At 43.6% G+C, this 22265-nt stretch overlaps 1 protein-coding gene across 10 annotated transcripts in view; it reads right to left on the reverse strand.

The window, feature by feature from the left end:
* PRRG1 (proline rich and Gla domain 1) overlaps positions 1 to 22265 on the reverse strand; it is a 105733-nt gene that overhangs the window by 16319 nt on the left and 67149 nt on the right. For 9 of the 10 annotated variants that reach the window (XM_065579167.1, XM_065579171.1, XM_065579177.1 and 6 more), the window contains exon 2: positions 4449 to 4498. The exons of the other annotated variant lie outside the window; for it this stretch is intronic. In XM_065579167.1, the coding sequence (XP_065435239.1) occupies positions 4449 to 4458 (10 nt within the window). In that variant the 5' untranslated portion in view covers positions 4459 to 4498. The remainder of the gene's footprint in view (positions 1 to 4448; positions 4499 to 22265) is intronic. 10 annotated transcript variants of the gene reach the window in all.

Below are 22265 nucleotides of genomic sequence, written 5' to 3' on the forward strand. Positions count from 1 at the left end.
GGGAGAGAAGGGGGTGGATTGGGGGCAGGGCCTGTGGCAGAGCCAGGGGTTGAGCAGTGAGCACCCCCTGGCACACTGGAAAGTTGGCACCTGTAGCTTCAGCCCTGGAGTTGGTGCCTATACAAGGAGCCGCATATTAACTTCCGAAGAGCCATATGTGGCTCCAGAGACACAGGGTGGTCACCCCTAATTTACAGCATTAAACCAAGACTATGGAAAAAACGAACTGTTTTCTTCATTTGTATTGTTTGCTTCCCATTTTGGTATTCCATAAAATATACTAGCTGCAGAAGATAATGAAGAAAAACAAACAAGAGCTAGATGGACACAGCCAACTAGTTTTCGGGTTCATAATAGAACAGTCTAGACGTTGGGAAGAGAGAGTAGTTAATACTAGAAATTACCAAGAAATATAAATATTCAAGTAAACAAACTCAGTCTGGAATATATTATACCAAAAGTGTGTATTACCACCTAATAGGTCAACTATACTTAGTATAGTGAGCACATTTTTACTTTAATGGAACTTTTCAAATCCACATTCCTAGGTAGAAGAACAATAACTTATGTATTCAACTTTGGAGAAGGAAGGGGACAAAAAGGAATCCCATATCCCCCGCTATCTCTAGTCACTTATTAGTTCCCATTGCTATTATTAAATATATATATTTGCAACAAGAACTCACTCTCTTTATAATATAACTGACTTTATTGTCCCTTTTATTTGTGGTTTTTCTACTGCCATGGAAATTAGCATAATGCCACACATTTGGCATTATGACTTTTACTTGTATAGTCTTAAGTGAAAGTGGGCTGTGAAACAAATATCAAGAAACTGGCAAATGTGACATTCACGCATTATGATAACCTGGAGAGTAAGCAGGGTTTGCTTTCTGCCCTATTTGAAAGCTTCTCTGCACATTAAGACCATAGAGCAAGCTCTAAAAGTTCACTACATGTGCTAAAAGAAAGAAGTTGCACCATAACCAACATCCACATTCTATATGTGTCACATAGCCCAAATTATGTCAATCCCATTTCAGCCCAAGCAGATGGCATTACTTTCACCTCCTCGCCACTCTGTAGGTCTGTGCAACTTGTCAACAGCAGTAGCACACTAGGAAATAGTAACTGGAAATACTGATCCCAGTGAAAGGTAGAAGTGAGCAGGCATCCAGTTGAATTCCTGGTGGACTTGAGAGGTTTTCATTATTTGCCATATGTTGGAAAAATTCTAGATAGTGCATATTTTTAACGTTTAATTATATCAACTTACACTACTGCATAGTTTCTGGGTTCTGCTCATTATGGAAGTCCCTGTTGTAAGTTACAATGCTGTATACATCTAATCACCACCACTGAAATGGACACCAACAAAAATCTGTCAGGCAGATGGAATTTTTCTAGATCCTCGCAAAGCTGTGTTTATCAACAAAACAAGTCCATTTCTTTAATACCTGCTTCTTATGATTTCTTAAAAAAAGAAATCAAGGTCTAGTACTCCCATACACCCACAGCTGTGAGTGGTGGAAAGGAAGAATCTGTGATTCAAAAGCAGAATCAATGAGTGTAACAAATGTGGGGAAAGAGTAACTGCTTTTTTTCTTGCTTTAGAGTTTTTTGATGGTCCCCTGGACAGCTGCATTCATGTCCCCAGAGAGATCCCCATCCCCAGCCTTTAAACTTTTATACACGTTTTACATGTGGACTATGATAGGGGAGATGGGTGCCGTAAGAGTGGAGCTGTAAGAGAGGGAGTTTTGAGTGAAGGCATGGGGATGATCAAGGAGAATGAGCAGGAGGATGTAGGGTTGTAGGTGTGTGTGGGAGGAGGGGGACAGAGTGGGGCCTGAGCTAAAGGGGTTCAGAGTTGAGGAAAAAAACTCCACTCTAGCCATAAGAAGTTCGTCAGAATACAGATCCTATCCCCTACATGTCTCACCTTTTTAGCCCACTGCCCCCAAGACAACAAAGCAGCAATACCACTGGTATTCTTCAAGGCAGGGGTCTCAGCACAGAGGAACTGAGCTCCCCCTAATCTCCTCTCTGCACAAGCACCTAATTTTCCTCCCTTCTCCATAACACATCCCTGCTGAACCCCACATACCCAAAAAACAGGCCAATCCCTCCCTCCCACTGACGAGTCAGACTGAAAACTGCCTGTGAAAAAATCAGAAATAAAAGCATTGCATTTTTAAATTTGAAACTGCAGCAGTTTACAGATTTGAGCTATTCTGTACGCTAAGCTTGGTGAAACTCAGTTAGGTCATTCTCATGACTTTTGTCTAACCCCTCTCCAATTTATCAACATCCTTCTTGAATTGTGAACACCAGAAGGGGAAATAAAACTAAACATATAGGGGGTTAAAATTTCAAAAGTGGCTGTGTTCTGAGATCTTATCAGAATATATATGTATGTGAAGTCTGAAGCTTGTGGGGGGGGGAAATATGCTTGTTTAGCTAGATGAATTCAAGAAGAGAAAAGGCAGGGCAAGATTTCAAAAAGGGAGGATAAAGATGTTTCCCCTGCAAGTTCATTTCTTCAGGAAAAACAGTTTAGTGAAAATGTAATTGTCCCTAGAAAAGAGTTATTATGTCAAGTTTTGAAATTAAACTCAGCTAAAGTATGCCACAGAGGAAATTTAGTCCTGCTTTAAGTGGAAGTCACAGTGCAACCTTAGCTATGGAGCCTATATTTCAAACCTCCAAAAATGAACGTCTATATTTAGTATTTATGGTAACTATTACATGTATTCATACACTGCAAGGCCATAATGGACCACTGCGATCACCTAGTCTGACTTCCTGTCTAGCACAGGCCATAGAACTTCTCGAAAGTAACTCCTAGCACATAACTTTGAAAAACATCCAATTTTGTTTTTAAAATTGCCAGCACTAGAGAATTCACTACAACCCTTGGTAAATTGCTCCAATGGTCAATTACCCTCACTGTTGTAAATTTACATCTTATTTCCAGGCTGAATTTGTCTAGATTCAATTTCCAGACAATGAATTGTTCCCCATATAGGTACTTACAGACTGTAATCAAGTCACCCCTTAACCTTTTCTTTTTTAAGCTAAACAGACTGCGTGGTTTTTTTTAGTCTATCGCTATAAGGCATGTTTTCTCCTCCTTTTATCATTCTCGTGGCTCTTGTCTGAACCCTCTCCAACTCAACAACATCTTTCTTGAATTGTTAACACCAGAACTGGACATGGTATTCCTGCAGCGGTCACACCAGTGCCACATACAGAGGTAAAATAGCCTCTCTATTTTTACTTGACAGTCCCCCGTTTATGCATCCAAGGATCGTCTTAAGTCCCATACGTGCCACTCCATTATCCTGCCCAGACTCAACGTCAGACTGACAGGCTCATAGCTACCCGGGTCTTCCCATTCACCCTTTTTAAAATACTGGCACAATAGCTTTTTTCCAGTCTTCCGGAACTTCCCTGGTGTTCCAAGACTTATTGAAAACCAACATTAACAGTCCAGCAAGTTCTAAGCGAGCACTTTAAAAACTCTTGGATGCAGGTTATCTGGACCTGCTGATTTAAAAATGTCGAATTTAGCAGCTGCTGTTTAACATCCTCCTGATACACTATTGGAATATAGAGTGTCATACTGCGATGACTACATCTGTTTTCCCCCAAATACAGGGCAAAAACCATTTATTGAACACTTCTGCCTTTTCTGCATTACCATTGATAATTGTATTATTTCCATCTAGCAATAGACTAAATCCCTTGTTGGGATTCTTTTGGATCCTAATTTTTTTTTTAAAGAATAAGAACTCCTTATTGTCTTAACTGTACTGGCCATAGATTTCTCCTTGTTTCCCTTTGTTTCTTTTATCAATTTTCTTCCAATCCTAGCTTCTGATTTATATCCACTACTATCCACTTTACCTTTCTTATATATAGTTGTTTATCTTTTATCTGACTTTTTGGGGTAGAGTAAAGTGTTCTTAAACTATTCCCAATTATTATACACTTTTTTCCTGTTTAATTCTTCCTCCCAGCTGATTTGGCTCAATTGTTTTCAGCTTTGTGAAACTGATCCTTTTAAAGCACCAGGTGTGGACTTTATTCCGTTTGCACTTTATAAATGGGATCAAGTCAAAATCACTATATCTCAGCTACCATTAATTTTTAGTTCTGTGACCGGTTCCTCTATCTGTCAGGATGAGGTCTAATGTAGGACAATGGGTGCATTATATCAATCTCTGGCAGAAATACAATAGGATTATTATTTCTCTTCAGGACCAAGCAGAAGGGAAGCTTCCTTTGAACAAGAACAAATTTTATCAAGACAAAAATCAACATTCCAAAAAGCTACTAGCTGAAGACTGGTTTCGGTACTCTGTTTTGGAGTGTGGTAAAGTCCTCCTTTAAATGGAATAACTATAGAAATATGGATGCTCAGCATTGCTTAAGCAAACACTTACCACTGCCCATGGTTATCACTGCCCAGGCAGGGAACTGGCAAATGGAGAGTCTGTAACAACAACAAAAAAGGGGGGGCAGAGGGAAGGAAAACTGCTGTCAATTTTGTAAAGAATGATTAACTGGGAAACACTCTTCCTAGCACAAAAAGTACTATAAACATTCTCTCTGTGACCGTACCCCCCATAAGGCTTTATGGAATACATTTATAAGCATGTGTGACATAACTGCAATATGTTTTAGGCTACATATGCCATGTAACATATCTATGTATCATCCTATTTCTATGCATATATCATTTTTGTATTCGAAGTTATGAATATTGGCTGTATACTGGCTTGATTTTAACTAGCTTAGCAGAGCATTTGATCAGCTCCTTGAGAAAAGTGCAAATTAAGTGCCCAATCGAAAACCACTTTGGCCAACAATGAACTTTGAGACACCAATCCACATCTGAGCCTTCCCAGGAATGTGGCTTGGCTGGTAAAAACTGAGTCATGCATGGACATGTGGCTTGCCCATGTGACTCCAAAACTCCATCTTGGAGCTGGACTTTGCTAGGGTTACCATATTTCAATACTGTAAAAAGGGGACACTCCACAGGGTCCTGGCCCCGCCCCAACTCCATCCCTTCCCGCCCAAACTCCGCCCCTTGTCCAAAGTCCCCACCCCAACTCCGCCCCCTCCCCTGAGGACCCCGCATTCCCCCTCCCGCCCCCTGGCTGCTGCTGCGCTGGGGAAGTTGCTTCGGCCCCCGCTGCGGTGGAGAGCGGCAGGAGCTGGGAAAGTTGGAGCCCGGGGAGGAGGCAGTCCCCTTACCATGCCTCCCTATTTTCCCCAGACATGTCCGGCTTTTTGGAAATTCCTCCCGGACGGGGATTTGAGGACCAAAAAGCCGGTCATGTCCGGGAAAAGCCGGATGTATGGTAACCCTACTCCAGAGCCGCCTCCTGCCCGCCCAACCCCCCAGGCCTCACCCCAGAGCCGCCTCCTGCCTGCCCGACCCCCCAGAGCTACCCACTCTCCACAGGGCCCACCCTCAGCCTTCTCCTGCCTCAGTGCCCCCTCTCCTGAGAGCCTGCTCTCCGCAGCCCCCCCACAGCCCCAGAGCCCCCTCCCATAGCCCCCCACCTTCCATAGCACCCCCCCAGCTCAGTCCTCCCCTTCACCTCCCTCCATAACCCCTACCCCTTATTTCCCCACCTCCTCCCATAGCCCAGCCCCCCACTCTCCACAGCCCCCGACTCAGAGCCCCCCACCCCCTCCCATAGCCCCCTACCCTCAGAAACCCCCCCACCTCAGAGACCCCCACCCTTCACCTCCCTCAGGGGAGCCTCCACCCCACTCCCAGCTGGACCTGGCGAGGCTGCGGCAGGCACTGCAGCGTGGGCGCTTCTCGGGTGGGGGAGCTTGGGCTCCCAGGAGCTGCCGCCGCTGCGCACCAAGAAACTTTCCCCTGCGCCGGGACCAGCCCCCGGGTAGTGGCTCCCCCGGGGGGAAGGGGGGAGGGAGAGGCAGCCCCGGCTGCATGGACCGCTGGCGGGGGGGGGGGGGGCGCTCCTTGCACGGCCGGGATGGAGGGGGGGAGACTGAGGCTATGCCAGAGCCGCAGGGGATGCCTGGAGGAGGAAGAAGCGGCCGCAGGTCCCCCGCACCAGCAGCTGGCTGCAGAGACGCCACCGTTCCTAGCTGTGGGGCGCAGGGTTGCAGCAACACGGGGGGATTGCAATCTGCAGGCTGAGCGAGCTGACACCCCAAGAGGAGAGGGGGCAGTGGGTAGGGTTATCATACGTCCATATTTTCTGGGCGATTTTATATATTTAAAAAAAAATCCTCCCCGATGGCAATTAACAACTGAAAAGCCAGATATGTCCGGGGAAATACGGACGTATGGTAACCCTAGACTTTGCATAGGAGTGAGGAGGGGGGTCTCCACCCCCAAGAAAAAGTCTATTTAAACCCCTGGAAGACCCCTCCATTTTGTCTTCAGATGGCTAAAGAGATAGCCTCTTCACTCCTAAAGATACCCGAAAGAGTCTCGCACAAAGGACAGTAACTACAGGGGGTGTTAGTGATTGCTGGACCCAGACTAGCAGGAGACTAGTCTGTAAAAGGAAGCTTACTAGGTAAGCTTTTATTTGTATTCAGTTTCTTAGACAGACTTGCATGTTCTAGTTTATTTTACTTGATAATTCACTTTGTTCTGTCTGTTACTACTTGGAACCACTTAAATCCTACTTTCTGTATTAATTAACTCAGGAGTATGTATTAATACCGGGGGTGAGGGGGGAGGCAAAACAATTTATGAGTTTACCCTGTATAAGCTTTAGACAGGGTAAAACTGATTTATTTGGGGTTTGGATCCCATTGGGAGTTGGGCATTGAGTGTTCTAGACAGGAACGCTTTTGTAAGCTGCTTTCAGGTCAAGTCTGCAGCTTTGAGGCACATAATTCAGACTCTGGGTCTGTGTTGGAGCAGACGGGAGTGTCTGGCTCAGCAAGACAGGGTGCTGGATTCCCAGGCTGGCAGGGAAAGCAGGGACAGAAGTAGTCTTAACACATCAGTTGGCAGTTCCCAGTGGGGTTTCTGTGATCCAACCTATCACACTCTCCTACCAGAGTTGGAAACATCCGAAGCCTGGTGACCAAGTCTAACCTCTGCTTTGGTATTTAGTGTCACCAAATAAAGCCTAATTTTAGTATTTCATGAAGAAACTATCCCACTATTATTCACCATTTAACAAGAATTGTGTATGCCTCATGGGATACTTTAAAAAAAAAATCATATTCAGAAGCAGTTTTATTACTACTCAAAGATATTGACATAAAATAGAATCTGCTTATGAGTTCCATCTATTCTGCATAACCATTCTCTATGTAGCTTAACTGACATTTGTTATGCTCTCTGATGAACTTATTTATACTGTATATTCAGTATGTCACATTCAGCATAGTGAATTAACTTATTTCTGGCCCATGGATCGGGGCTACAAAGTCAGGGGAATAGACAATGCCTGAGCCACTGAGGATCTTCCAAAGATGACAAATTGGAGATTTAAACAAAAATCGAGAGTAGAAAAAGACATGTAACAGGACATTTGACCTTGGAGCAGACGTAAGAAACCCAATGTGCTGGTTATGGTCCTTGGACCCTTTAAAATATGAGAGATGTAGTTGGTAGATCACATGCCTACTCCTACTCATGTGCCCTACACAAACTCGCATGTAATGTATTGTACCTCCCAGGCAGAGAAGCAGATGGGACAGACCCAGGGAAAGGGCTCTCTGCACCTGTCAGGCAGAAGACCAGAGAGAGAGAGAGAGAGAGAGAGAGAGAGAGAGAGAGAGAGAGAGACTTCCCCCCGGCCCCAAGACCTGCCGGGAACAGAAGCCAGCTGGGGAAAACTTCAGCTGTAAAGGGAGGGCTGCGAAGCCCTGGAGACAAGAGCAAAGGGACAGTGAGACTGCTTTGGGTTTCTTGGTGTCATTTTGAATCTTTGTTTCCATGTTTATAAAGAAAAAGCTTGAGTGAAAGAACTGGGAAGGTGCAGTTGCTTGGACTATGATTTCACCTTTTATGGTTGGAGTATCAGCCCTATCAACTAACAGACAGCTAAACTTTTAATTAATACAAGATTACTGTTGCCTTCAGCACTTTGAAAACAAATTATGCAGGGTAGTTTTAGGCCTACCACAATCTGTCCATTTATACCAAATTGCACACTAAGGCTGGCACACATTTAACACATGTAATCAATTACCATCTTTTTAGATTTACTGTAAGTGTTATACAACAGTTGCCTACCTGTTCCTTAACATCTCAAAGAAAGAGAATGGGTACAGATACATATTCCACTGAAGTAAACAAATCTGTGGAGCAGTGTATTCTGCTCAGTGCACTGGAGCAGGATACTTTTCCCTCTCCAGCAATACCTGTTGGGGCAGCACACATGGTCTACACACCCACGCGGCCGCCTCCATGGCTATATAGAGCTAAACATGACCTTCCCTCAGTTCCTTCACACTGGAGGAGATGGCCCAATGTTCCAGTAGAGAGGGATCAGGGAATGGGTCACAGAATACACATCTGCACCCACATCTCAAAGATCAATAGTTACAGAACAGATAAGTAACTATGTTTTCTTCTTTGGGTGGTTCTAGATGTGTATTCCATGACTCACAAGCAGTAATGCACACAGTGTAGGTTTTGGAGTCTATTTAAATAATGAATGCAACACCACTTTGCCAACATTCATATCTGTTCCGGATGCAGGTGGGAGGGTCTCAGAGGCCAGGCTTGAGCCCAGAAGTCTATATAGCAATGAAACAGCCTCGCAGCTTGAGCCCCATAAGCCAGAGTTGGCTGGCACGGGCCAGCCGCGGGTGTTTCTTTGCTGTGTAGACAGACCCTCACAAGCCAGGCTATGGGATGGAGGCTGTTTGGGTCTGGATGTAGTATTCAGCCTTCTTCTGCAACAGTAGGTCTTGAAGGAGAAGCAGAGTATGAAAAGGTTAAACTGAAAGATTGAGAAGGTCCAAAAAAACCACACACCACACAGCACTGTCTTGGCCAGGCCAGGGCTGTAAGGATTAACCTGATGTGGCCTAGTTTGTCTGTGAATGACTTGTATGTGTTTTTCCCCAATCCCTCTGGCTCCACATTAACCATAGTCCTCACTCCAACATGAAGGCATTAGCAAACAAGCCCAGACTGTGGTCCCCTTGAGAACAAAATTGGTGATGCTTCTTGCTGTCTTTTGTAGCAAACAAGTTGACTGCAGGAGTGCCACTCACCCGAACAATACACCTCAGGAGGCTGGTTTTGAGAGACCACCCATGGTTGTTGGAGAATCCCCTCCAGAGGAAGTCATCTAGCTGATTCCGAACACCAGGTAAGTGTGCAGCTATAGGAGTGATATCCTCTGTGATTCAATTCCAAAAAGCTCATTGCCACTTGGCAAAGCTGATCAGATATGGCATTACTAGTCAACATTTAGACTGACAAGCCCTTGACATGAGGGAGAAAGGATTGGGACAAGCTGTGCAAACTGCCCGCAGCTCAAGGACATTGATATGAAGATTCAACTCCTGTTCTGTCTAGAGGAGATGGCTTCATTTACTTATGTAACAGTATACAAGGCCATGTGACCTAGCAACTTAAGACAAGTCCAAGCAATGCCAGAGGGGTGAAACCTGACGGATATGCATAAGTTATAAATCATTTGAAATTACTGTTGGGGAACAGTGGTCACACTCAGAATCAAATAGAGCCCAATGAACTCAAGTCTCTAAGAAAGAGAGAGTGTTGACATTTTCCTGTTCAAATTGAGTCCCAGATGACTGAACACACAGATGAAGAACCTGACATAACAATGAACCTGGTCCTGGGATGACCCTTGAACCAGCCAATCAAATTAAGGGAAGACATGGATTCTCTTCTTACTTAAAAAGGCTGTTATTCATTTGGTGACTACACGAGGCACTGATCACAGGCCAGGGAAGTACCGTATACTGATAATGGCAGCCTCCTATCACAAATCCGAGGAATCTCCTGTGACTTGAGAACACTGTCATGTGAAAGTATGCATCTCAAAGATCGAGGGCAGTATATCAATAGTTGCAATCTAGGGACAGAAAAATCAATGTGGAACCTTGTTTACTGAACTTGTTGAGAGCCCGAAGATCCAACAGGGGCATCAGTCCTCCCTAAGACTAGAGGATTAGAAGATAGCAGGAGTAGAAAAACCAGCCCTTGAAACTGCAGGGGAATTTCCTCTACAGTCCTTAGGGCAAGCAGAGTCCAAACTTCTTGAAGGAGTACTGTGACCCAGGGACCTCTTACTGCTAACTGGCAGAGAGCACAAGGGCTGCACAGGGTTTTACAGAGATCCCCAGGTCAGACATATGCAGAATAATTCAAAAGAGTGACATGTTAGGTCTCTAACCCACTGGTAGTCATAATCATTGTGAAATATAAATACATACACATACATAACTTCTTAAATATTATGTGCATCTATACTGAAAATTATGTTCTCAGGGTCTTGGATTTAAGGCAGGTCCACTAGGAAGTGATATGCCTTGCACATGTTCCTTTCAGGCAGGAAGTAACAGACACAATCTAGTCATGTGGACTGTATGCCTACATTGTAGGCCTATTTACACTTACACACACACACACACACACACACACACACAGGAAATTCACAAAATAAAAAACAAACAGCATAGAGCATCTGGTCTATGACTAAAGACAAAAGATTGTTAGGGTATATCTGGGGGGAGGGGGGTGCTACAAGGAAACACATAGGAGGAAATACACTCTTCCTTCACCAAGGAGACAAGCTGACAGAGTGTCACTCTCATGAAAGGAAGATTACAGCCAAGCCTGACTGCAAAACACTGCAAGGACTTTGGGTCAATATTACTCTATGACATGAGTATCTAATTGAAGTCTAGGCTCTAGAATGAGGGAAGTACTTGCCCTGCAGAACTGACCCCCAGGTGAAGGGCAGGTGGCTGCGAGGTCTCAGAATCCTGGGTTCCTCTAGGAAGCATTACAGTTACAGACTCATGAGATGGGTCCCTGAAAAGGGGTAGGGAAGGATGGTGGGCAGGAGGAATGGAGATGAACTAGAATGAATAATCCAGACCCACTGTACTTAGGACCCATTTCTCTGAGGTTATGGCCTCCCAACTTCTGAGGGATATGACTCTGTCCTCAAAAGGGGCAAAGGAACAGAAAGACCACTGCTGATTGTATCACTGTCCTCAAAGAAGACGTCAAAAGGTTTGTTTCCCTACAGCAAGGGGAGGAGGAGGAGAGGATTAGTTAAAACTGGAGTTAGATGCCTGAGGCTTATGTCTCCTTGTTGAGATGTCAAGTTGCCTCCGAGGATAGAAGAGCTGTCTCTTTGTTGAATATTGCAGTGGAGGTTTATAGTCTCATTGCTTGTTGGCTGGATAAACTCCCAGGGAGCGAAGGGTAGCAAGCGAATCTTTAAGAGAGTGCAACACCTCATTGGCCTTATCGAAAACAAAGACTGACCATCAAAAGATAGGTCTTTAATAGATCGTTATATATCTGCTGTTAAACTGGAATTACATGACCAGGATGCCCATCTCATAATTGCAAAGGCCCTCACCCTGGAGAAAGCATCTGCAATGTCAAGAGTGGATTGGAGTGAGGTCTTTGCAACCAGCCAACCTTCTGCTAGAAAAGCCAGGAACTCCTCTTTTGTGTCATTTGGCCATTTAGATATTGCCTCCCACCTGAGAAAAATCATACTCTGCTAACAGAGCTTGTTAGTTCACTATTCTCATCTGGAGTGAGGCAGTAGAATAAATGTTTCTTCCTAAAGAGTCCAATCTTTAAGGTTCTTTTTCCTTTGGAGTCAACTTAAATCTTCCTTCCTGTGGTCTCTCATTAGTGGCCACAACGATTAGGAAGTTTGACACTGGGTGAGAGTAAGAACACTCAAATCCCTGCGATGGGACATGGTTTGGCTAGTCCATATGTTTAGCTATGGGGGACAGTAACTTCGTTGTACACCAAAAGACAATGTCATTAATCAGGTAGTCTATCCTTCCTGGAGTCATTGCCCAAAGAATGTCAAATAACTTGTAGATATTTTCCCATACCAGCTAAGCTTGGATACCCAAAGCTGTAGCCAGTCTCCTAAATAGGTCTTGGTAGGATTTAAAATCCTCATCTGAATTTAAGACCACGGAGTCATCCAAAGAGGACAAGGACAGAATTCCTGGAACTGATGGTATCCCCAGAGGGAAGAGTTAATCCGCCAGCAAGGTCTCATCCAACAGAGGTGGTTCGGGAAGACAAGTAGCATCCTAAATCTGCAGAGGTCATTCTGAGGGTTGCCACTTTTTGTAAGGTGGACCAATCTTCCCTTTGGCTGGGGTCAGAGAGCTAGATCTGTGGGAGCAAGGAATACCCCATAGAGGCCACTGTAAGAGTATAGTATGTAGGAAGCCAAGACAAGACATACTCAGCCAGGATGGCCTATCCTTGCCATAAGAGCAGTTCTGCTTCCAGTACCAATGTTGTCCTTCAATTGCACATTTGGATGACTTGCACAATCTTTCAATGCAGTAACACAGATGAGTTGCAGGACTCAGAATTGGAGTAGAAGGAAGCCTCTCAAGTAAGCAGTGAGCATTGATGGTGCCCAATCCAGTGAAACTACTGGATAACCCAATTTGTCCACTGGAAGAAGGGCATGGTCAGGACAAGCGGCAGAACCACAGTCGATACCACAAATGCATCTCAAGAGGTTGAAGTCCTAATAAAAAAGTGTTTGGTACTGAGGAAAGGTCCGCTGCCAGTGCTAATGAATAAGACATAGGAGGTCCCCACTCAATGAATCCCTCAGTACAGAGATCACAGGACCGAGTGGGGTACCAGTGCTAGCCCAGCAGGCACATGTACAGCTGGTTTTTAATCAGTACTGAATCCGTCAGCACTAGTCATCTCTGTCCCAAAGCAGAAGAGGTCAGGGGGCCTGGAAATACCGGAGGTACTAATGCTACATGTATCTCGTGTCATTGGAAAGTCTGGTACAGATAGAGCAAGTCTGTTGCTGCTACATATGCTAGTGGGGTTGTTGGTACCAAAAGTGGCATAATCACAACAGCATGCACAGGTACCGACTAGACAGCCATCCCACAGCCAGTTCTGGAGTCAGTAGAATGGTACAAGGATCCTCCTGCCTCTGTACTAGGGAGACATGGTTTGATGGCTCGGCTCTACCCCGAGTCCTTAGGTCTTGACAACATTGAGATCCTGTCTTCAATGAAGAGGAGGATGGATCTCTCTTCAATTTCAGATGGCTCTCTTCAATTTCAGATGGCTCTGATCTGTTTTGTGCTTCCTCTTTTGAGGGATCCCACGAGACGATGAATGAAACCTTTCCCTTCTTTAGGAAGAATCAGAGTCTAGGGGGTCTGTCCAAAACTCACATACAGGTAGAGGATGCCTGTGGGTGACAGACCGAGTGGTCCAAAGAGGGTCCCAGTCCTGAAGTAGGCCTCAGACTGATCCACTAGGTGCTGCTTGAGGCGTAGGTCTCTAGAAATGCATGTTCTTCATATTTAAAAAGGACACTACACTTATTTAAAATGTCTTTTACCAAACAAAGCACAGTAAGCAGCATACGTGGGGGTCACTACTGCAGAAATTGGCAATGTTTGAAACCTGGGGAACGCTGCATAAAATGTGTGCTGAGCACCAGACACTAAACTAAACTAAACACACACACACAAAACTTCAGGTTCTAACTGCTATTTATACTAACAGAGTCTCAATAACTAACTGATGCACAGGAAAAAAAAAAAAAAAAAAAAAAAAAAAAAAAAAAAGAGGGAGAAAAACCTGGACAGGGAGTTCCAACTCAGGCAACTGGCAGTAAGAAGGAACAGAGGGGGAAAAATCAGCATGGCACCACTCTATATAGTCTTGGGAGAGGCCACAAAGAGTCTTCGGGTGCATGCGCCATCCTGATGGGTACCATTGCAGGAAAAAAGTCTCCAGCTCCGGTGTGCTAGGTCTAGACACACCTGACCTAGAATACACGTCGTCCACTCAGGGGTGTTCACTAACCTGGAATACATGTCTGCCACTTGAAGAGCACTGTTTGAAGTTAATGCTACACTGAGATAATGGATATTGTTACCTACTCAGAGCTCTTTTCAGTCTAAGACAACATTACATCATTGCTTATTAGGTAGATTTATAGATTCTAGGACTGGAAGGGACCTAGAGAGGTCATCGAGTCCAGTCCCCTGCCCGCATGGCAGGACCAAATACTGTCTAGACCATCCCTGACAAACATTTATCTAACCTACTCTTAAATATCTCCAGAGATGGAGATTCCACAACCTCCCTAGACAATTTATTCCAGTGTTTAATCACCTTGACAGTTAGGAACTTTTTCCTAATGTCCAACCTAGACCTCCCTTGCTGCAGTTTAAACCCATTGCTTCTTGTTCTATCCTTAGAGGCTAAGGTGAACAAGTTTTCTCCCTCCTCCTTACAACACCCTTTTAAATACCTGAAAACTGCTATCATGTCCCCTCTCAGTCTTCTCTTTTCCAAACTAAACAAACCCAATTCTTTCAGCCTTCCTTCACAGGTCATGTTCTCAAGACCTTTAATCATTCTTGTTGCTCTTCTCTGGATCCTCTCCAATTTCTCCACATCTTTCTTGAAATGCGGTGCCCAGAACTGGACACACTACTCCAGTTGAGGCCTAACCAGCGCAGAGTAGAGCGGAAGAATGACTTCTCGTGTCTTGCTCACAACACACCTGTTAATGCATCCCAGAATCATGTTTGCTTTTTTTTGCAACAGCATCACACTGTTGACTCATATTTAGCTTGTGGTCTATAACCCCTAGATCCCTTTCTGCCGTACTCCTTCCTAGACAGTCTCTTCCCATTCTGTATGTGTGAAACTGATTTTTCCTTCCTAAGTGGAGCACTTTGCATTTGTCTTTGTTAAACTTCATCCTGTTTACCTCAGACCATTTCTCCAATTTGTCCAGATCATTTTGAATTATGACCCTGTCCTCCAAAGCAGTTGCAATCCCTCCCAGTTTGGTATCATCCGCAAACTTAATAAGCGTACTTTCTATGCCAATATCTAAGTCGTTGATGAAGATATTGAACAGAGCCGATCCCAAAACAGACCCCTGCGGTACCCCACTCGTTATGCCTTTCCAGCAGGATTGGGAACCATTAACAACAACTCTGAGTACGGTTATCCAACCAGTTATGCACCCCCACCTTATAGTAGCCCCATCTAAATTGTATTTGCCTAGTTTATCGATAAGAATATCATGTGAGACCGTATCAAATGCCTTACTAAAGTCTAGGTATACCACATCCACTGCTTCTCCCTTATCCACAAGACTCGTTATCCTATCAAAGAAAGCTATCAGATTAGTTTGACATGATTTGTTCTTTACAAATCCATGCTGGCTATTCCCTATCACCTTACCACCTTCCAAGTGTTTGCAGATGATTTCCTTAATTACTTACTCCATTATCTTCCCTGGCACAGAAGTTAAACTAACTGGTCTGTAGTTTCCTGGGTTGTTTTTATTTCCCTTTTTATAGATGGGCACTATATTTGCCCTTTTCCAGTCTTCTAGAATCTCTCCCGTCTCCCATGATTTTCCAAAGGTAATAGCTAGAGGCTCAGATACCTCCTCTATTAGCTCCTTGAGTATTCTAGGAGGCATTTCATCAGGTCCTGGTGACTTGCAGGCATCTAACTTTTCTAAGTGATTTTTAACTTGTTCTTTTTTTTATTTTATCTGCTAAACCTACCCCCTTCCCATTAGCATTCACTAAGTTAGGCATTCCTTCAGACTTCTCGGTGAAGACCGAAACGAAGAAGTCATTAAGCATCTCTGCCATTTCCAAGTTTCCTGTTACTGTTTCTCCCTCTTCACTAAGCAGTGGGCCTACCCAGTCTTTGGTCTTCCTCTTGCTTCTAATGTATTGATAAAAAGTCTTCTTGTTTCCCTTTATTCCTGTAGCTAGTTTGAGCTTATTTTGTAGGTTAACTTCAAAACCGTAAGAAAGAAGCCTTGCATTCTACAGAGTCTGAATCTACGATAGATAAATACATGAAGATGAGTTTGAAGCCTCTGTTGTGCATCAATATACTTTCTATCTTACATCCAATCAACAGCAAGGGCACTATATTCTGCAAGTGTCCCTACTTAGAAGTGGATGATATTTCCCAGTATACAGTCCAAGGCTCTGATCCTGCAGTTTCTTCTGTCTAGGAGGATGACAGCACTTGAGCACAGTCCACAAAAAGCAATTCCACTGCAAGGGCAGAAGTCTGTCCACACACAAGAAATCACAGGATCAAGACCCAAGACCTGTCCTATCCTAAAGTTTAAAAAGCTACACACAGTGTAAAGAATATCTATTATTCCTGTATTTTTCTTTCCCTCTTACTTGGAGCCCTTTTCATGTTTTCTCTCCTTCCCAGTCCCAACATAAAAACCAAAGCCTCTTGGGGATTTTCCAAATTAGGTCAAGGCATCTGTATACAAGCTTTCTCCAAATCTCTTTTCATTGTGTTAGGAAACCGAGATTTGATCATTTGAAAGGCAAAAGATTATCCAAGGCCCAAAATGATCTATATTACTTGAACATAGATTTTAATCACATAATAGGTATAACAACTAATTTTTTGTATGTTTTTCAACTATTCAAATATAGATTCTATCACATTCCCTCAATAGTGCATAATATCTCCATAAATTACTAATACTGATATTTATGTAGTTATGCTTTAGAGTTCAGAATGATTTCACATCTCAGAATACGTATATCTGAGAGTTAGGATTCTCAGCAAGAACTCTTTCCATTCGGCTTCCCAAAAACTCAGCTCAACTCCAGCCTTCGTCACTCAATTATCTTTATTTGGCAGTGCTACACTGAGATGATCAGACTCAGACGTGGGGGGGAGGGGGGGCATGGATGCAGGATATATCACAGCTCCAAAGTTACCCAGAAACGTCTCCCTCTATATACATTACATATCTCATTGCATTTACTAAGCATTGAGTCATACATTTTAAGATTGGCTTGATTTCTTAGCAGGAACCAATCCCTGTACCTTATGCTCCACCCACGCACTGTGCAAGTTTTGACTTCCTCTTTACCTCATCTCTACATTCCTAATTTATTTTTTCCCTTGTTATCTAGTTCAGAGTAAATAGTTCCCTGGGTGTTCTTCCTCTTATCTTAGTTAGATAATGCAGTCTCTCTCCTTAGACTATTGACATATTTGCTTCTCATTTAGTGCAAACTTTCTGTTTTGAGCCTGATAATTCATTTAACTCCTTAATTCTTTCATCCAAGAAATAAGGCCTTCCTCCAAGTGTTAATTACTGATGTCTCAACAGGGTTCAGCTACTTTTCCCTGATTCTGTCTTTTTATATTAGCATTCATTTCATTTGCATTATCTTCCTGTTTTTGTGCTCTTTTTTGTTAAGTTTATTACCCAGCAGCACTTTCCCAAAATCACAATGGTTTTAATCATTTGAACTACCATTAAAAATAGGCTCCAAGTACAAACCAGGAGGTACAAGCCTACCTCTTTTGGCACAGCCCACCAGGGTGTTTCCACTGCCTGAACACTATTATCCCCAATTGCTTCTTGCTCTGCTATTAGTTAGAGCAATTGGTGCCCATTGCTCTATTTTCCTAGGTACCAAAAAAGCACTGTTAATGGTCAAGGGAGGTATGGGTGCAAAGAGATTGGTCATCAGTGATTCCCATTTGGTGTTGGCTGTCGTGGGCTGTTGCATTCTCCCAATCCGAGTCAGAGAGATGAGGTTCAGTCAAAGTCCATCCAGGCTCCCCTGGCATATTGTCCACGCCGAACAGTTGTGGTATCTCAGAGCACATACTATGTCCCCGAGCCATACCACCTCCTTCACTCTCTAATGACTAGTTGGGTCCAACTGCCACCACTTGTGGTCAGGTTCATCTGTGCCAAACACTGTCAGAACCATCATTTACAGCAGGCTGTGTTTATTTCAGCTTGTCCTTGTGTAGCTATCTTCCCACTGGGATAATGCTGTTTGTAGATCCCATTCATTATTGTACCATACTGTTCACATTATCAATTATTTAGGATTCCCTGTCCATTTCGGAATAGCAATCATTGGCACCGAGTTATTAATTTTGTGTGATGTCCAAGGTCCAGGATCTTCTAGCTTTGCAAATTTTCTTCCCCAATATTATCAATTCTTTCCACTAGTGTGGTTGTAAGAGTGCAGACTCACCCCTGCGGTGCCTCCTGCTGGTCTCTCAGGGAATTAGCTCGATTTCCAGCCTGGAGCACGCTCTGCAGGCCGGTGACCCGCCACAACTGGGCCCCGAGTCTCCCCCGGACTCCATTTTCTCTGAGGTGCTGCCCCCTGGCTATACCCCAACAATCTCTGTGGGTCTCCCTTCCCCGGGGAACCCCCACCTCACCTCAGTCTAGGCTACTGCCAGTCTTCACCTAGCCCACTCACTGGGGCAGACTGCAGTATAAAAGCCATTAATCACAGGCAAGGGGGTTTGACCTGCTGCCTTCTTCTATCACCCAGTACCTCTATGGGCCTGGGACCAGGCCCTGCAGCCTGGGGAGTCTCCAGGCTGGAGCTCCCCTGCTCCTCTCCAGCCCTGCTTCACCCCCAGGTACCCTCTTATTCCCCTGCAGCCAGGCCGGTCTCACTCCACAGCTAGAGGAGAGACTCTGCTCAGCTTCTGGCTGCCCTGGCCTTCTTATAAGGCCCAGCTGCCCTGATTGGGGCGTAGCCCAGGTGTAGCTCCTTCCCCAATCAGCTTGGGCTTTTTCTCCTAGCCCTGAGCCCTCTCCCAGGGCTGGCTTCTACCCTGTCAGGGCTGGAGCAGGTAACCACCCCGCTACAGTGGTCTAGATAACTGTGCTGTTTTAACAACCTTGATCACTCCCCCACTCTCTCTTTTCTATTCCCCGCTTTACACGCATAACAAGTTTGGTACCATATATGCTGCACGCAATTGCCTGAGAAACATTATTATTCAATTAATTACAGTATTTACAACTATATGAATTCATTTAATAGTTTGCGCAGTGGAGTTTGCACATATTCCTAATGATTAATGCTTCTTGCTGCAAGGTTAAAGAACTAATCCCTCCTCCTTTTTCTTTTTAAAATGGCTAAACCAAATTCATTAGTTACTGAGTTAATTTTAAGGTTTAATTCCTCATGTCTTCAGAATTCCATAGGAACACCCCAACTCCTGTGCCACCCAGTATGGTTGCCAGAGTCTCTCTTCTGGCTCTAGGGTTTCTGTAGAGCACCTTTTTCAAATGATTCTATGGTAGAGATACTTACTTTGGGCTGGGGTGTGATTTATTATTTGCCACCAAAACAGCTAGGTTCTACTTACATGCACACTCACCAAACATTCTGGGCCTACTAAAGTACAATTGTTTTGACTTAGAAAAACCCCAGACTTGTTTATATTCCACAACTTTCCAGTCTCATTTAAAAGCCCCAGACTCATTTATATGCCACCACCTTTTAAAGGTGCCTTTCTATAATGCATTATAGACCCATAAACTTTTAAATCATACAGCCCTTTCCCCAGTTGTCCATTTTGGCCCACAGATATCATCCAAATGCACCCCTTGTATTTCTCCCATCACTAACTCCCAGTGTTTGACAAGACAAATTTTTTTAGAAAGGTAAATCAGTTTTGTTTAGCTCCAGATGGTGGTTTGTAGTATGAGTTACAAATATGTTCTCTTCCTCATGTGCTTGAGCCAGACTTCCAAGTTTAATGACTTCTGTAAATTAATTTAACCGTAGTGTTAAGTTTATCAAGCGACTCCAATAGGTGTAAAATATTTTACTGACTCAGATCTTTTATAGCAGATTATTAGAATTGTGGTTTTTCTTTTCTTTTTTTCTTTTAATTGTGACACTGTAGCAGCCTTGGCTTGGTTTCTTAGCAGGAACCAATTCCTGTACCGCATGCTCCATCCACACACTTCCCAGGTTTTGACTCTCTCTTTACCCCATCTCTACAATCCTAATTTATTTTGTCCCTCATTATCTAGTTCAAAGTAAATGGTTGCCTGGGTGTTCTCCTTCTTATCTTCTTAGCCCACTAACCTATTTGCTTACCTTGTTTAGCATAAATGATCTGTTTTCAGCCTAATAATTCATTTACCTCCCTAATTCTGTCTTCCAAGAAATAAAAAGTCTTCCTCCATGCATTAATTACTCGTGTCAGACTAGGCCTCAGCTACCCTGTGGGCTGGAAATATCCTGGATAATCTCTCACTTGTTAGTTTGACTTTTCATGGACATTATAAATATGCAGAATGTATTTGTGGTAACGATGTGAAAAAGAACCTTTGTGAAGAAACTAGTCTATTTAAGGGGGAAAAAAAAGATTCTGATTTAGATCAGAATTACAGTATATTTAGTGTTTCCTTGGTGCATACAGAATGCCTTTCAGCTCGTTCAGTTTAGGGAAATTACCCAGGAAAGGGGAAGAAAGAAATCTCTTATTTTAAGTACCACACTAAACAAGAGAAATTTGAAAATGAATACTGTCTTACGCGTTCTGCATTGTCAGCAAGTTTAGAAACAAGTTCCTGCCTTGCCTATTTTCTCCCAGAAACAAGGCACATAGGATAAGATTACTAAGCAAAGTACTTACGGGATTTTTTCAGTCCACTGAAATTAGCAACTGTAAATATTGAAGTGCATGGAATAGCAGTCAGGCAAAAGTTAGACATGGGCATTTCATCTGCTCATCATATAATACATACAGAACGCCTAAACATTTTCTTTTATGTTTTGTCATGTTTGAAAACGGAATTTAAAAAATGAAAAGATAGATGGGGGGGGGGGGGAACTTACAATAGTCAAATAAACAAAATAATCACAGCCCTTTAAATTCTAAAATGAAAAAAATAAAATAAAAAAAAAAAAACTGAAGCTTTCTAAACAGCTATTTCCCCCCCCCCCCCAGAGCTAAGTGATGTGGGAGTTTCCATGCATGTATTTTTTTAAAGACATACACATTACACTAGACACATTTACTGTGCTAACTATTGTTTGTTCCAGGTAGAATTTTAACATACACACATAAAAGCACTCCAATTGATTTACATGTGTGCTAATACGGTTTTGAATAGACTATGCTGCAGACTGAAGTATTCTAGTGCCAATGTGGATGCCGTTTAGATAATATAATTCAACTAATCCTCCCACTATAGTTCCACAATCATCAGCGATCCCTTGGAGTTCGAGGAGAATGGTCTTCCAAGAAATGATAGCTGGCTATTGCTGGTGCAATCGCACGTGGCTAATGAGACCAATTTGGGATCCATACGTCTCATCACAGTCAGGGCAGATGTTTCCTGGTAGAAGGGGTGGATTAGGATTGTTGAGTTGGGCTGTGGCACCTTCTTACCTCCTTCCCTGTTTCTCGGTCTTTGTTGGGTCTCCAAATGCTGGGATACTTGCCACAAAGGTACTTCTCCATTTTAATCAGTCAAGGGCTTAAGTTTATTGGAATGTTGCACTTTCATGTTGGCTTGGAGGGTGACTTTGAAGCACTTTTTCTGCCCTCCCTTTATCTGTTGGCCATGGCTCAGTTGTGAAAAATGTGACCTGCTTCAGGAGTCAATTGTCTGGCATTCAAAAAACATGACCAGCCCAAAGGAGTTGGTGGCTGATGATCATCGCTTCAATGGTGGAAGCTTTGGTTTGGTACATAATGCAGATGCTGGTGTGTCAGTTATCCCACATGCCTACTGTATGTGACCCAGGCTTTGGTATCATACAGGAGAGCAAGGATGACAACGGCCTGGTACACAAGAAGTTTAGTTTTGTTCTTGATGTCATGATCAAGGACATTTTCTCAAAACATCCAAAAGCTGCACTGCCATATTGGAGGTGGTGCTGAATGGCCTTGTCAATGTCAGCTTTCTGTGACAGATAGCTGCAGGGGAATTGCTCAAGGTTCTCCAGGGTCCCTTTATCTTTATTGTGGGAGCAGGATCCTGGTGGTTCGGAGCCTGTTAGTGAAGCACTTTCATTTTCTTGATCTGGTGTGAGACACCCAGTTGGTTGTAGGCCTCAGAGAAGAAGTCAACTGTTTTTTTTAAATCTTCTGAGTGGGCGCACAGGGCACAGTTGTCTGCATACTGAAGTTCCATGACTGATTTAATAATAGTCTGTGCCTTGGATGGGAGGCAATTGAGGTTGAACAGCTTGCCATC

This window comes from Chrysemys picta, chromosome 1, assembly GCF_011386835.1.
Source record: "Chrysemys picta bellii isolate R12L10 chromosome 1, ASM1138683v2, whole genome shotgun sequence".
Classification (NCBI taxonomy): Eukaryota; Metazoa; Chordata; order Testudines; family Emydidae; genus Chrysemys; species Chrysemys picta.